The 13,619-nt window shown below is 50.8% G+C and overlaps 1 protein-coding gene across 3 annotated transcripts; it reads right to left on the bottom strand.

Annotated features, from left to right (window-relative positions):
* Positions 1-778: 778 nt before the first annotated feature.
* Positions 779-12,741, bottom strand: LMBR1L (limb development membrane protein 1 like). 3 transcript variants are annotated; one of them, XR_012078373.1, is made up of 18 exons: positions 12,373-12,718; positions 9,908-9,992; positions 8,809-8,950; positions 7,633-7,772; positions 7,355-7,458; positions 6,582-6,708; positions 5,986-6,054; positions 5,794-5,858; positions 5,389-5,461; positions 5,214-5,297; positions 5,041-5,117; positions 4,407-4,484; positions 4,185-4,258; positions 3,860-3,950; positions 3,692-3,758; positions 1,579-1,740; positions 1,240-1,380; positions 779-900 (listed from the first exon to the last, which is right to left on the bottom strand). XR_012078373.1 is itself a non-coding variant. In XM_006202935.4 (17 exons), exons 1-17 carry the CDS (start codon positions 12,442-12,444, stop codon positions 1,313-1,315), a joined length of 1,470 nt encoding a protein of 489 aa, XP_006202997.1. In that variant the 5' UTR covers positions 12,445-12,741; the 3' UTR covers positions 779-1,312. The 3 variants fall into 3 exon arrangements, 2 of the variants coding, with proteins under 2 accessions (XP_006202997.1, XP_072828961.1); XM_006202935.4 differs by having other exon boundaries at positions 779-1,380; positions 8,809-8,842; positions 12,373-12,741; XM_072972860.1 differs by having other exon boundaries at positions 779-1,380.
* Positions 12,742-13,619: the final 878 nt, after the last annotated feature.

Below are 13,619 nucleotides of genomic sequence, written 5' to 3'. Positions count from 1 at the left end.
CAAATTTGTTCATCATGTACCCCCTTGGCTGAGTGCCTGGCCTCTAGTAGGGTGCTCAAAAGTATTTATGGCAACAACACTTTTTTTTTTTTTTTGGTATTCCATACTCATCCCTCACATAGCTCCATGGCTAGCACTCACTAGCTTTGTGTACATTAGAAAAAAGCAGCCCTTCCTCAAGATACCTGGCTGCCATTTGCAAGGAAATAGTTGTAGTAACTACATGTAGACTATGGGGTGAATGGTGCCCTGAGAAGTTGTGCAATGTACAATCTTCATAATCATGAGTAGAAATTTAACCCCTCCTCCCAACACAGCAGAGGGGCTTGCAGAGTATTCAAGGGACTGATAGCTTCTGGAAGGATGGAGTTGGGTTCTTCTCTGATGTAGGAATCACAAACCCTTGTCGGGCAGACACTTATTTACTCTTCATCCAATAGGCAAGTCAGGGAGAGAGCTGCGGGTGGGGGCAGTATATAGAGGAAGGTTATCCTATTCCTACACTCATGCCCACCTACTCCCAATAACCAAGGCACAGAAATAAGGCCTGGGCATAAGGAAGAGTCAGGTGACCAGCCAACTTTCAGCAAGTCCAAGGAGAGGAGGAGCTCCCCACTGACTCACTGTATGGCCTAACAGCAGACTCAAGTCCTCAAGGGTCACTCAGAATGTGGATGGAGGGGAAGGGAAAGGACAGTGGGCAAGAAACCTCTGTTTCTCTGGGTAGACTCAGGACTGGTGGGAGCAAAGCTGTTCAAACAGACACAGAGACAGGCCCTTTAGAAAACCAAAGCAAACCCTGGGATCAACTTTATTGCTGATGGTTGTGGCCTCTTCCTCCCTATGCCGTCATCTCTCTGGTGGTCCATAGCCCCTCCAGGATAGCACAGTGCTTAGGCTCTGCTGGGCCAGAGGCAAGGGAGACAATCTGCCTCCCAAGTCTGCCCAGGCTCAGTCCCTCCCCTGTCCCCACCCTACCCTATTGCACATCAAATCATGTAAACATGGCTACGGGCATGGCCCGGAATAGCAGTGAGGCAGATAGATGTGTAAACGGATTTGGGACCAGGAGCCAGACCCAGTCACCCAGCCCCACTCCATGCTGAGGCCCACAGTTAAATCTGGAAAAGCCGGTGGGGCCTGGTCCCAAACTCTGGCTCAGATTATGCAACAGTGCAGATGGCTCAGCTCCCCTCTGCCACCCACCCTCTCAGATTACAGGTCTTGAGGTCCACCCACCCCTGGGTGCCCCTCCAGGCCTGGGTAGCAGATGGCAGTGTCCAGTTTTCTCCCTCTCATCCCCAGCTGGAGGTTACTGGTGCTGGTTCTTCCTAGATGCTCGGGGAAAACCGGAGACAGGCAATGGCAGTCTGTCCAGCCCTAGGGAAGAGATGAGGTGGGCAGTCAAAAGCAGGATGTAGGTTCAGTCCTCAGGTATAAGACAACCAACCCACAGACTGGGTAGATGAGGAATGTTACAAAGCAGAGAGCATGCCATCTCCCCTCCTTGGAATGACCACTGTTCCAGAGGGCTCCACCTCAAACCACCCCACCAGCCCTGCCCCAACTCCCTCTCACCAAAGGCCCGGATCAGTTCTGCACGCACAGCTGCGGTGAAGGTCTTCACCAGACAGAGAGTGGTGAGGCCCGCAAAGGCTGCATTGTAGAGGAACACGATGTAGAAGTTGCCCAGCCAGTTGAAGCGTCCAAAGTCACCCAGTAGGTCAAAGCGAGTGAGCCCTGAAGTACAAAGGCCAGCATGGGAGGTGGGCTCCCCAACCCCTCCCTGGAAAAGAGCCCAGTTTTCTGCTGCCGCCTGGTGGCCACATTCCAACACTGCAACTGATGGGTTGGCTTCTCTTAGGTAATAATCCTACCTCCTGTCTCAGGGACAGTTCAGGGCTGTTAAGGTTTAGCATCTTCTCCTTCAGTGGGGGTCCGCTCTGGCTCCAGGTGTCCCAAAGAGCTCCCTGGGCCTGCTACTTGTTCCTGGGCCAGGAACCTACAAGCTTGTCACCAAGTGTTTTTTTTAGCAGACAGAGAAGTGAGGAGGCTAAGGGCTCTGACTCTGATTAGGCTGCTTTGGTTCATATCTGAACTCCACCCCACCTAACCGTGTGACCTGGGGCAAATTCCTGAAACACCTATGCCTCAGTTTCTTCATCTATAAAGTAGGGGAAATAATGTGACTGTGAGAATTAAAGGAGACAACACACATATATGTGCCAGGCTGTATTCTAACATTTATTGAGCCACTAATAGTAATAATATAATCATCATAAATTAGAATTCTGGGGCCCTCCCTGACTTAAAAAAATACTCCTTCCAACAGCCAACCTAAAGGAACTAACTGGTAGATCCACAGGCCAGGTTTCCTACTAAATCCCCATGGCACAAGTACAAATGGTATAGTGGAGAGAACATAAACTTAAGAACCAAACAGAACTGATTTAAATACTAACTCATGCACAGTATATAGATGATGGGGTGCGGGAGGTAACAAGTTACCTCTGCAACTCCCCTACTACCTTGGGGTGAACTATTTTTTTATACTTTATTTTTTTAAATTTTTTTATATACTTTTGAATATTTTTTACCAGGTAATTCTGGATCATAGTTCTAAAGGTGGAAGAAGGACTGTATTAGCTGATGCCCCAGTGTGTGTAAAAAGCTCTAAACTGGGGTTTAGGAGACAAAGGTTCTAGCCTGAGTTGGCTTTGTCTCAAACTACCTGTATAACTGGGTAAATCAATTAGCTCCTCTGTTTCTCCTCTTATTTATTTATTTAAATTAATTAATTTAATTTAATTCCTACAAAAAGTGCAAAGGTTTTTTTTTATTGTGTAACATAAGCAAAATTATTTAAGTCAATAAATTTTTTAAGAATTTCATGTTCTGATTCCTTCCACTGACCATCAACCTTAGCTCCTCCAATGTTTCAATTGTAATCTTCAGGATAGCCCTTTCAATAAGATTTTTTGCTCAATCAATAGTTGTCATGTCAGTCAGTCCATAATTCTTTTAGTTGGGCGTCTTTGATCTCCAGTGGAACATGGACACACTTCAAAAACTCCTCACTTGTGATCTTGGTGATCCAATTTCCCCAAGCAATTTAGTTTAGGAATTTTACATATTTGGGGTCAAAGAAGATGGATCTGCCTTGGTTCTGATTTTTAGATACTCTCTGTCACGAGACATTTCCAACAATGTATGTCTACAGGAAAAGATCCATTGGGTTTTTAATTTACTTTTGATTTTTTTGTGTGGGGGAGGTAATTAGGCTTATTTATTTACTTATTTTCTTAATGGTGGCACTGGGGATTGAACCCAGGACCTCGTGCATGCTAGGCATGCATTCTACCACTGAGCTATACCCTCCCCTCTCTGTTTCTCTTTTTTAAAATGAGAATGTTTATTAGATGATCCACCCCAAAGGAAGATTTGGAGTAGAAGTAAATGAGGGAAGGTGTGTTATGGAGCAAATGGAAAAAGCATGAGCTTTGAAGCAACACTACTCTGAAGTTCAGCAAAGCATTTTATAGAGCCTCAGTTTCTCCATCTGTATAATGGCGATAATACCTTCTTACAGGTTTGTTGTGGGAATTAGAGAGAGCATAAATAGAAAGTGCCTGCTTAGTACCAGCAGGTACTAAAAAAAAAGCTAATTCCCTTGCTTCCTTTTGCTACTTACCCAGGGTTCGAGAGAAGACAGGAAGTGCTGAGCTTAGAACCAGGAGACAGACACAGTTCCCAATTATCTGGATGGGAGTAAGGAAAGAGGAGGTGAAGGTAGCCAAGCTGCCAGCACCTGGTACCCAAGCATGCCCCCAGGAAGCTTCCTTGACTCCTGCACAGCTACCTGTGTCATGGCTGTGTCATGCCATCTGGGCCGCAGTCCCCGGAAGAGTGGAGAGCTGTAGAATCCCATGACTGAGGATACCATCAGGTAACTGCCAGTGGGTTAGGGAAGAACTGGCCCGCTCTCAAGGATTAATGTCTCATCTCAAAGGGAACGGATCTCTCTCCCACAGCCCTCCTTTCAAATCAAGTCTTTTCCTTCTTTCTGAACCCCAGGTTGGCAAAGTCTTGCCCCCTTCCCCATCGCTCACACTGTAGCTCTACCCAGCATCCCAGAGGAGACAGGTTTGGTGAAAAGAGGCAATGGTGGGTTTCCAAAAGGATACAAGATGAGTACAACCTGAATGATGGCACCAAAGGAGCCCAGCTTGGAGAAGGAGACCTGGCCCAGGGAGGCACCCTGAGAGATGGAACATGTCACTGTGCAGCACTCCCTGCCATCAGTACCACCCAGCACCTAGCCTCCCTCTGGCCTCAGCTGCTCCCTTCCCCAATTCAGCCTTTCTTAGGCCCTCCCTAAAAGATACAGTGGGAAAGTGGCCCAGTACCTGCATGCCCCGGGGCATGGCAGCCTCATCGATGAGCAGCTCCAGGATGTGGATAGCCACAGTGAGCACAGACAGTCCCTGTGTGAGGCAAGGTCATGGACTCCCATCCCTGCCCCAGTCCATGGCTGTATCCAGAGTTTAGTATTAACAGCAGACACTCTGGTCCAACATTTTCAGTTGTTTCCAGTGAGCTGTGTGGGACCTCCTCAAGGCTGACACTAGCAACAGAGTACCTTTGAGTGTACTCTCTCCAGGTGGAAGGATTGCAAAAAGGCCAAACAGAAAAGTGCACCTCTTCCTCCAAACTGATCAGACTTATTCCCAAGTCCAGGATGAGGCAAGTGGGGGGATGGACTAGATTTCAACCCTATTTTCACCCCAGAGCAAACGTGCAAAACTACTTAGGCCCTGTGTGGCCTTAGGCAAACTCCTTAACTTCTGCTTCTTCATCTACAAAATGGGGATTGATGTATGCTCAGAATAAGGCAGGACACAAAGTAGGCACTCAGTGAGAGGCAATCACAATTATTGATGATAACCAGGTCCTTGCATCCCCTCCCTCCTCCCTGAGAAGGCCTAATAAAGTACACGAGGGCCTACTACTCCCCACCCCCACCAAGGCTGGTGTACACACCGTCAGTACCAGCAAGCACAGCATGGCCAGGGGGTAGCCCAGATTCCGTTGCCAAGCTGAAGCCTTCCGCCGCTTCTCTGTGTAGGGATGGGAAGCTATTAGCAAGGGCCTGGTATGTGGGGCTACCCACCTTGGGGAAACCCCGGTATCCCAATCCCTACCAACCTACATACCTAGAAGAACCCTCTGTGTCTGCAGAGCCAGGACCTGTCTGTGCAGCAGCTCCATGTCCAAGGGCAGCCAGCAGGAGGTGGGATCTGAGGGCAGAGAAGGTGGTGCTGTCCCCAGGTCCTGTAGCCCTTGCCCAAGCCACGCCCACTATCCCTGCCAGGAGGAACTGCAACTCACTGCAAATCCTGCGGGTCAAAGCTGCCTCCTCAAAGGCTGAGCAGTGCAGCTGCTCTTCCAGGTCTTCCAGCAGCTGTGGGCAGGTGGAAGGGAGGGATTGACTGTCAGAGGCTCCCAGTCACAAGGGCCCCAGGAGAACCTTTCTCATCTCAGGACTCCATTGTCCCATTCCTTCCCCTCCCCTCATTCACCACCCTGTGACCAGCAACTTTATCCAGTCCCTCCCAAATGGCTTGTGTCCTGCTTTGCATTTCTGGCAACCAACTCCAGATGATGGGGGCGAAGGATACAGGAGCCAGCAAAGGCTACGGCCCTCTGCGAGGTGTGCACTGCACAACCACAGGGTTGCTTCATTGTTTGGCTCCAGCTTTGTCTCCAGGATCAAGGACTAGGAATACTACATACCCGGGGCTTGACCAGCAGCTTCCCAGTGACCGAGAACATGCGGGCAAGACCTAGTGGAGTACACACTGTGGGAACAGGAGCCAGTTACCTGCCAGACCCTTCTCTTCACTGCTTCCCCTACCCACCCCTCCATTCCCTCATCCATCCTGCCCAGGGACCTTACCCGTCCCCTCCCAGACCCTGGACACTCACCCAGGAGCAGCAGGACCCCGAGGAAGGAGATGCAGGAGTAGAGGTAGGGGAGGTAGTATTCCCAGAAATCTAAAGGGGAAAAAAGAAGTACATCAGCCCATCTCTCTCCTCCGGCTTACTGGGGGCTGACAGAACTCAGAGAAGAGGCGAGGGCACAACACAAGAGCCTACGGGGGTTAGGCCAGTAATGCAGCAAAGGAAAGCTGGCCAGCAGCAGAAGGAGTGGCAGGGCCTACAGCAAACTAGAGATCTTAAGCCCTTTCTAAAGGGCACAAGCACTCTTTGGCCCAAGTCGCCGGCGCTTAGTATGGCCAGATCTTCGGTCTTGTCAAGCAAAGCCAGAAATCTGGATATTGAGGTGAAATCTCCCAACTTCAACTGACTCACTTATGTTTTTAAATCATTGCCTGGGCCCAAATTGGAACATTTCTACAGGATGGATTTGGCCTGAAGTCCATCAGCTGGAAACTTCAGTCTAAGGGAGAGGGTCCCAACTTTCTCCACCTTAGCAGGATATAATTTTTCCTGGCAGGGGAACATCAGCCAGCTGAAGAGCCCCTCGGCCTGGAGGGTGGGGAGGAAGCTGGCCTTCTCACCATAGAGTGACTCTCTGCTGGCCTTGTTGTTGTCCACGATGGCAGATGCCACCCACACCATGCCCAGCACCAGCAGAGTGAGGAGTATCAACATCACCACTGTCTCGTAGACCCGGGCCAGGACACCCTACAGGTGGAGGCAAAACGTGAGGGAGACTATGCAGGGAAGGAAGGAGACAGAGACGGCAGTCTGGCTGGGGGAAGCAGGGAGGAGTGGATTCAGGAGACAGAGGTGTTTCCCTCTTATTCTGCTAAGTCACTCTGCCTTCCTACCCCACAATCTGGGGTCATTCCCTATACTGGATATTCTTCATTCGCAATCCGCTTCCTCAGATCCCTTCTCCACCCTTGTCTTGTCTTGGGAGGCTGACCCCTGAGGTCTGCGACACACATGCTCTTTACCCTCTGGTTTTCTGTTCATCTTGCCCAGTGGGGACGACCAGCAAGAGTGGAAGGAAGGAAGAGAGAGAGGTCAGGGTATCTTTTCTGTGTTTCTTCCCACCTTTCACACTGTGGTTTTGACAGTGGCTGAGACACTAGCTCCTCTCCCGGGAAGCCACACCTCCCTAGCTTCAAATAGTTCCAGAAAATATTTCTTCCCTTTGCTCCTGCAGGCCTAGGGGTGGTAATGACTTGCTGTTGTTACTAGTGCCTCCACCTCCTTGTTGGTCCCCTTAATGCTGACAGAACCTCTGCAAATAGTCTCTTCATTAAAATCTTTTCAGTTGAACCATTGAGTGGAACTACATTTCCCTGGTACATCCCTCACTCACCTTTCTGGAGCCAGCAAAGCCCTCAGACTCAGTGAAGAAGTACGCAAAGGGCATGAGGAAGATGAGGGACAAGTTGGAGAAGAGAAAAACGAGGTTCCAGAGGCCTGGAGCAAAAAACAAAAAGCAGAGATGGTTATTAAGACAGGGGGCAACCCACAGGGGGCAACCCACTGGGGACTGAACATGTGGCAGGGGAGGCAGGAGGGATGGGGTGATATTGGACTGATTTGCCCAAGGCTGCCTATCCCCACCCTCAGCTGCAACCAGGAGCAACGCACCATGGATGAGGGAGCCATTGAGCCACTGGATGTAGTAGTTCCGAGGCAGTGATAGCAGCACCTCATTGCTGATGATGGAGAAGGGCAGGAGCAGGACAGCACCCAGAGCGACCGCCAGGGTGAAGGTGCACAGCTCGAGTCTGGGCAGAGATGGGGTAGTGCCCCTGCTTAGCTCAGACACTCACTTCCCTGGGCCCAAGGAGCCCCATTCAGCTCCACAGGCACCTGTGGCTTCTAGAACCACCTGTAGCAGTGATAGACCTAGGGAAAAAGCCATCCACCTGGGGCTCTTCCCACTGCCTCCCCACCCTAGCCCTTACCTCCCACGAAGCCTTGGCACATGGGATGGGCATATCTTAGGCCTTCATGGGAGCCTGGTCACCTGCCATGTCACTTGCCCAGGCTGTCCCCAGGAATGCGGACCTCCCGCACATGCCTACAGGGTGTGCCAGGCATGATGCCAAGCTAAGGGGCCTGACTTCTCTCTGCTTAGTGCAGGGATGTGGATTTCTGAGCTTGTCTTCTTCAGCCTGGACAGAGCAGAGTCACCCCATATCGCTATGCCCTGAACAAAGGCACTAAGGTGAAAGGGGGACCTGAAACTCAGCTTCATAGCCAAAGCCTGTGCCCTGGGCTGCATCAGCTGAAAAGAAGGAACACTTATCTAGTTGGTCCTTGAGGGGTATGGGTGGGGGTTGCTTTCTTCTAATCTGTTGATCCAAAGGGGTTACCTCTATATTTTTATCTACAGGTGCTAGTGAATAATAACAGCCTAGAGTAAGGACTATCCTCACAGAACCAAGCATGCCCCACCCTCGGGGGTTCCACCTTCCCCATCCCCTGCTATTTCCATTAGTCTGCGATCCTCACCCCACTGCCTCCTCAGTGGCTTCTGGGAGGTGAAGCCAAGCTGGAGCCATTTCCAGTGACTCAGGCCTCCAGCAAACAGTTCCTGGTCGAGCCTCTTAGAAGCTCCTGGCCTAACCAGGGAGACAGGAACAACAGCTTTTCCAAGCATCCATATGTGGGGTAAAGCCGGAAGAAGCCAGAAATGAGGTGGAAGCAGCAGCTCTCTCTTCACTGTCTGATACTTCACTCTCCCCCACTCCAGGGTACTCACTAGAGTTGAGCTTCTAAAGGCTACTAGGGCCTGGGTCCTGAGGCAGCAACACTTACGCAATCTTGTTGACCGTGGCATCTTCGTCATCCACTACAAGAGACAGAGGCATGGGGAGAGGCAGGCCATCAGTGGGCGTCTCCGGAAGGCATTTGTGTTGCAGTGTGCTCTCTTGCTCCTTCCCTGGCCCTGAAAGAAGGGCTTGGGCCCACCCAGGCAGAGCTGGGCAGGAGGCTCCAGAAGAGCTCACACTTTGAACCCCATAACCTATTCTTTGGCCAAGGTGGCAGCTTAAAGTTCAGTGGTCCTAGGTGGAGAGAGTATGGATCAGGATTTCCCCCACTTCCCTCCTTCCCCAGGTCTCTCCCACCACAGGTTCCTCTTTGTAAACTGAAAATTGAACAAATGATTGGTCTGTGAGGTTGGTTACATCAGTGGCTAGATACAGCAAAGGAAAATGAGGGGAGGGGGAGGGGGGAGGTTCACAGAGAAAGTCCCCAGGGGAATTACACTCAAGAGTAGCTGCCTTCTTGGCTGGGGACTCATTAAGCCATCTGGAGGGGAGGAAAGGTTCAGGCCAGGCCAGGAAGATCTGGACAGGCTGGAGCTAGGAATGGGAGCAAGTGTGTCCCTGTAATCACACGATGCCTAAGGGAAGCTTTAATCTGAACACTCTACAAAGAGGAAGGCCACCATCACCAGGTCCTGGGGCCCCAGTGGTCAGGGAGGTCTCTGGTCCTGGGTGCAGGAGCACTAGGAGAGGAGATGAAAGAGCTTGTGCCCACAGTAACATCCACCCTGCAGTCACCCTCTTTAGGTTCACAGAGAGCTTTCACATTAGCCATCGCATTTGTTCCACATAGTGACAATGGACTGGGTAGAGATGGTTGGGCTCATTTTGTAGAGGATGAAACTGAGGGTCACAAAAGTTACATGACTTGCCCAGTGACTTTATTAGCTGTAGACACTTTCACCTAGACTTTCCACTATACCATCTTGCCCCTGCTTATGAAGAAAGGGAGGCAGAAGAGGTAAAGGCTCCAGAACAGCCACCTCTCCTTTCCCAGCAGGCACCTTAGGCCTCTTCCCCTGAGGCTGGTGCCATGGCAACGGGAACACTGGCAGAGGGCTGGCAGAAGGCAGGGAAGTCACAGGTACCTGTGGTGAACTCAGCAGGCTTCTTGAAGCGGGTCAGCGTGATGTGGCAGAGGATGTAGAGTGTTGCAAACAGAAGTGTTGAGATCTGTGGCAGAGAGTGAATGAGATGAGAGGCTCTAATCCCAGGCATATTCCCCAGGCTCAGTGGCCTCTGTTAATTCCATGGGGACACTTTCCCAAAACTAGGCTCCATACTTCCAGGGATTCCATCTTTCTTCCCACTACTTCCTTCTAGTCAAGGCCTCAGGGGCCTCTAAGAAGCACCAGGCAGGGGCTGTCCTATACACCTGGGGAAATAGCACCATGTCCAGCTCTATGAGGGTTTCCTGGGAGAAAACAGCTTCAGCTGAACCCTGGTTGGTAAACGAGCAGAGAAAACTCTTAGCAATGCACATATACACACACATGAAACAGGCCACAGAACCAGAGGGAATTTACGCCCAGCACATTATTGGAAAGGAAAGAGAGTTTGAAAGGAAGAAGGGGATGTCTGCATTGTCCTGGCTCTCTACTCCCTCTGTCCCACTCCCCCTCCCTCCACTTTCCCCCTCCTCCTTTCTAGAGCCAGCATCAGCCCCTTTAAATGCTATCAGTCCCTGGTCCCTACCTCAAGTGACTTCCAACTCCAGGGCAGTTCTCTCAGGGTCTGTCCCATGCCCCTGGGTGACCAGCCCTCTAATTGACAGTTATGGCAGGACTTGAACAGGTTGTTCTCTGCATGCATGCATCCCTGCCCTACCCCGAGTAAGCTACTATTGCCCAGGGCAGGAGCCACTGTCAATTTGGCTCCACAACCAGGGCCAGAGAGTCTTGAGATGTTACTGTGTTTGCAGTAGGCCAAGAAGGCAGGATCAGTCTCATAGGTTCTCCAGCCCCCAAGAGGAGCTGACCCTATAGGGAATCTGCATACAGCTGTCTGTACAAGGAGAAAAGCCACAGAGACCCCAGGAGAACCATGGGTCTAGGACAAAACTGTAGCTTTTAATATTAGGGAAGTAGAGTAGAATGAACCACTCAGATTGAAACTGCAAGATTTTTACTGCCTAGTACTCTGCTCTGGGCTTGTGTAATAGCCAGGAAAGTGAGAGGGCTCAAATGGTCAGGCTGAAGTTCCATGCAGTTCCAGCAGAGGCTAGGCCATTCTCTAAAGCAGGGGATTGGAGCCAGGTGGGGGAGGTACAGAAGTCTTCGAGCTGCTCTTGGCCAGCACTGATATCCTCAGCAAATGGGACTAAAGAACAGGTGAGACATCCAGGAGACTGCTTCTCTGTCCAAGGTCTCATCCCTCCCTGTTCTCTAGGAATGTGGGCCTCTGGCTCAAGGCCTGGGTGGGCCTCCACGATATGCCCAACCTCACCATGTGAGACTATCTACTAAAGAACACACAAGGAAGGCTTCCAGAAAGCAGATTTGATGTTCCACACATGCACTGGTATACTTTCAACTTTTCAGCCTTCACAGATAAGGGCACATCTGGTTATGTCATGGCTCACTTTACCCCTCTGAGGCAGCCAAGAGCAGACTAGAGCTCAGTCTAAGAAAAATGAAGGATAACCCCATCAGTGGGCCTTCCCACACCTGAACACTTTTATACTTCTATACCTTTCCCTTTAGTATTTGGGGGTGAGGGCTTCCCTGGGGAGCTCTGAGGAAGGAGACTGAGAAGAAAGGAGAGAGATGAGAGTTTGAAGCAGGCCTGAGAAAGATGTGACTCTCTAAGCTCCACTGGGTGCCCCTGGCTCTGGAGTGAGAAGGAATCCCTTGTTGTGTGGCAGTTTCAGCTGTTACTCTAGGTGGCAGTGAGGGAGTAAGGAAAGCAGCCAGGTGCCCCCTGTAGCACTGGGGGCAACCACTCACAAAGGAAATCCCCGAACGGCTCTGGGAAGCAGGAACCTTGGCTTGCAGGGTTTCTAACAAACACTAATAAGGAAAAGTAGGGGAAACCTTTGTTGTTCTCCATCTCTGCACAGTAGAACCCGCCCCAGCAAGAGTCCTTTCTTCTAGAGTGGGAAACCCACCAAAATCTCCTGTTCGTTTTCCCTTCACCAAACATCAGTTGGGTTTGAGGGGTAAATGCAAATAATCCCTCCCCTGGACAAACCCATCCCTAACCACAGGCTAGGATCGGCAGACTCACCAGACTCCCAAACACACCAAGACCTCCTTCAGAACACCGACGGGGGATGGGGGACAGGGGGAGGCCAGGGGGAGGGGCGAGTACAGGGGAGGAACGGAAACCGACCGGCTTTGTTTATCTCGCAGCCACCCAGCTGACCTGATCTAGGGGTTGGCCAGCCCAGCTCTGGTCGGAACGGCGCCCTTCGTCGCTCGCCCCTGTACCAAGCAGGATCTGACAGACTCTGTGCCCAAGTAGTCGCACTACCACTCGAACTTCTCCCTCTCCCGCGACACCCGAGCTTCTCCTTCAATTGTTTCTACCCTTCCTGCCCGGTTCCCGCACTCACAATGCACTCGCGGACCCTCTCGTGGAATAGCTGCTCTCGCACAGATAGTACTTCGTAGTCAGCTGCTTCCATACTCTGTTCAGCATGACTGGGGCGGGGGTGTCTCCGGGCCCGGGGAGGACCAGCGGGGATGAAGCCGCCGCCGCCAAGCACCCGGACCCAGGCGAAGGAGCCTTTCCTCTCAGCCTGTGACGGAAACTCGGGGTAATCTGGGGCTCAGATTCAGTTGTCGGGACGCCCCGCCCTTAAAGGGGCAGGCACCAGAGCGCCTCGTTTTAAAGGGCCCTGGCCCCCCTCTCTGCTCCCTCCCCTTTAAGGTCAAGCTTCAACGCAAACACCCGCCAACAGGCACGCTACGAGGAAGCGCCGGTACTGGTTCTAGAGAGACCGAGTGACGACACAAGGGATGGGCGGGTTCTTTCCAGGGAGCGGAACTCATTCGCTCCTGGAGAGCTGCCGCTCATCGCTAAAGCAGCGCTGATAGGTTCGCTCTGTGAAAGGAGGCAGGATCTTTAGGGCCTACCGGTGCTCATTCGAAAACTAAGCAACTGTCTTCCTCACCTCCTGCTGGTGACCAGCGACGAGTCCTGCATTTTAGTATCGACCAAGATTTTAGTGTGACTTTGGTTAAATGAGCCATTTGGACCAAGCCAGCTAGGAGGGATGTGAGAGCACCACGGGGGTTCTGAAAGGTACCGCTGCTCAGTAACTCAGGGCCCGCAGTAGCGGTTTCTGAAAGTGTTTATGTTGGGGTGAGGGATCCTCTGCCGCCAGGAATTTTCACTCAGTCACTTTTGTGGGAGCCCTAGTGTGTGCTAGAGCAAATACCAAAGAAAACTAGATAGAGAATTAGAGAAAAATCCATCTGAAACTTTTGTGGGGAAATGGCCCCAGGGGATCATAGTGGGGCTGAGTCGACCATTAACTGACCACTTACTATGTGCCACTCACTTTATAGATTTTATCTCATATTAACATCACAACCCTTCAGAGAAAGGTGTTGTGATTAGCATTTTAGTGATTAGAAAATGATGAGAGGGGTTGGAAGGGATAAATTGGGAGTTTGAGATTTGCAGATACTAACTACTATATAAAAAATAGATAAACAAGTTTATAGTGTATAGCACAGGGAACTATATCCAATTCTTGTAGGAATCTATAATGTAAAAGAATATGAAAATGAATATATGTATGTATATGTGTGATTGAACTATTATGCTGTACACCAGAAATTGACAACATTATAA

This window comes from Vicugna pacos, chromosome 12 (genome assembly GCF_048564905.1).
Source record: "Vicugna pacos chromosome 12, VicPac4, whole genome shotgun sequence".
In the NCBI taxonomy this organism is placed as follows: Eukaryota; Metazoa; Chordata; class Mammalia; order Artiodactyla; family Camelidae; genus Vicugna; species Vicugna pacos.
This window is presented reverse-complemented; position numbering and strand designations above follow the sequence as displayed.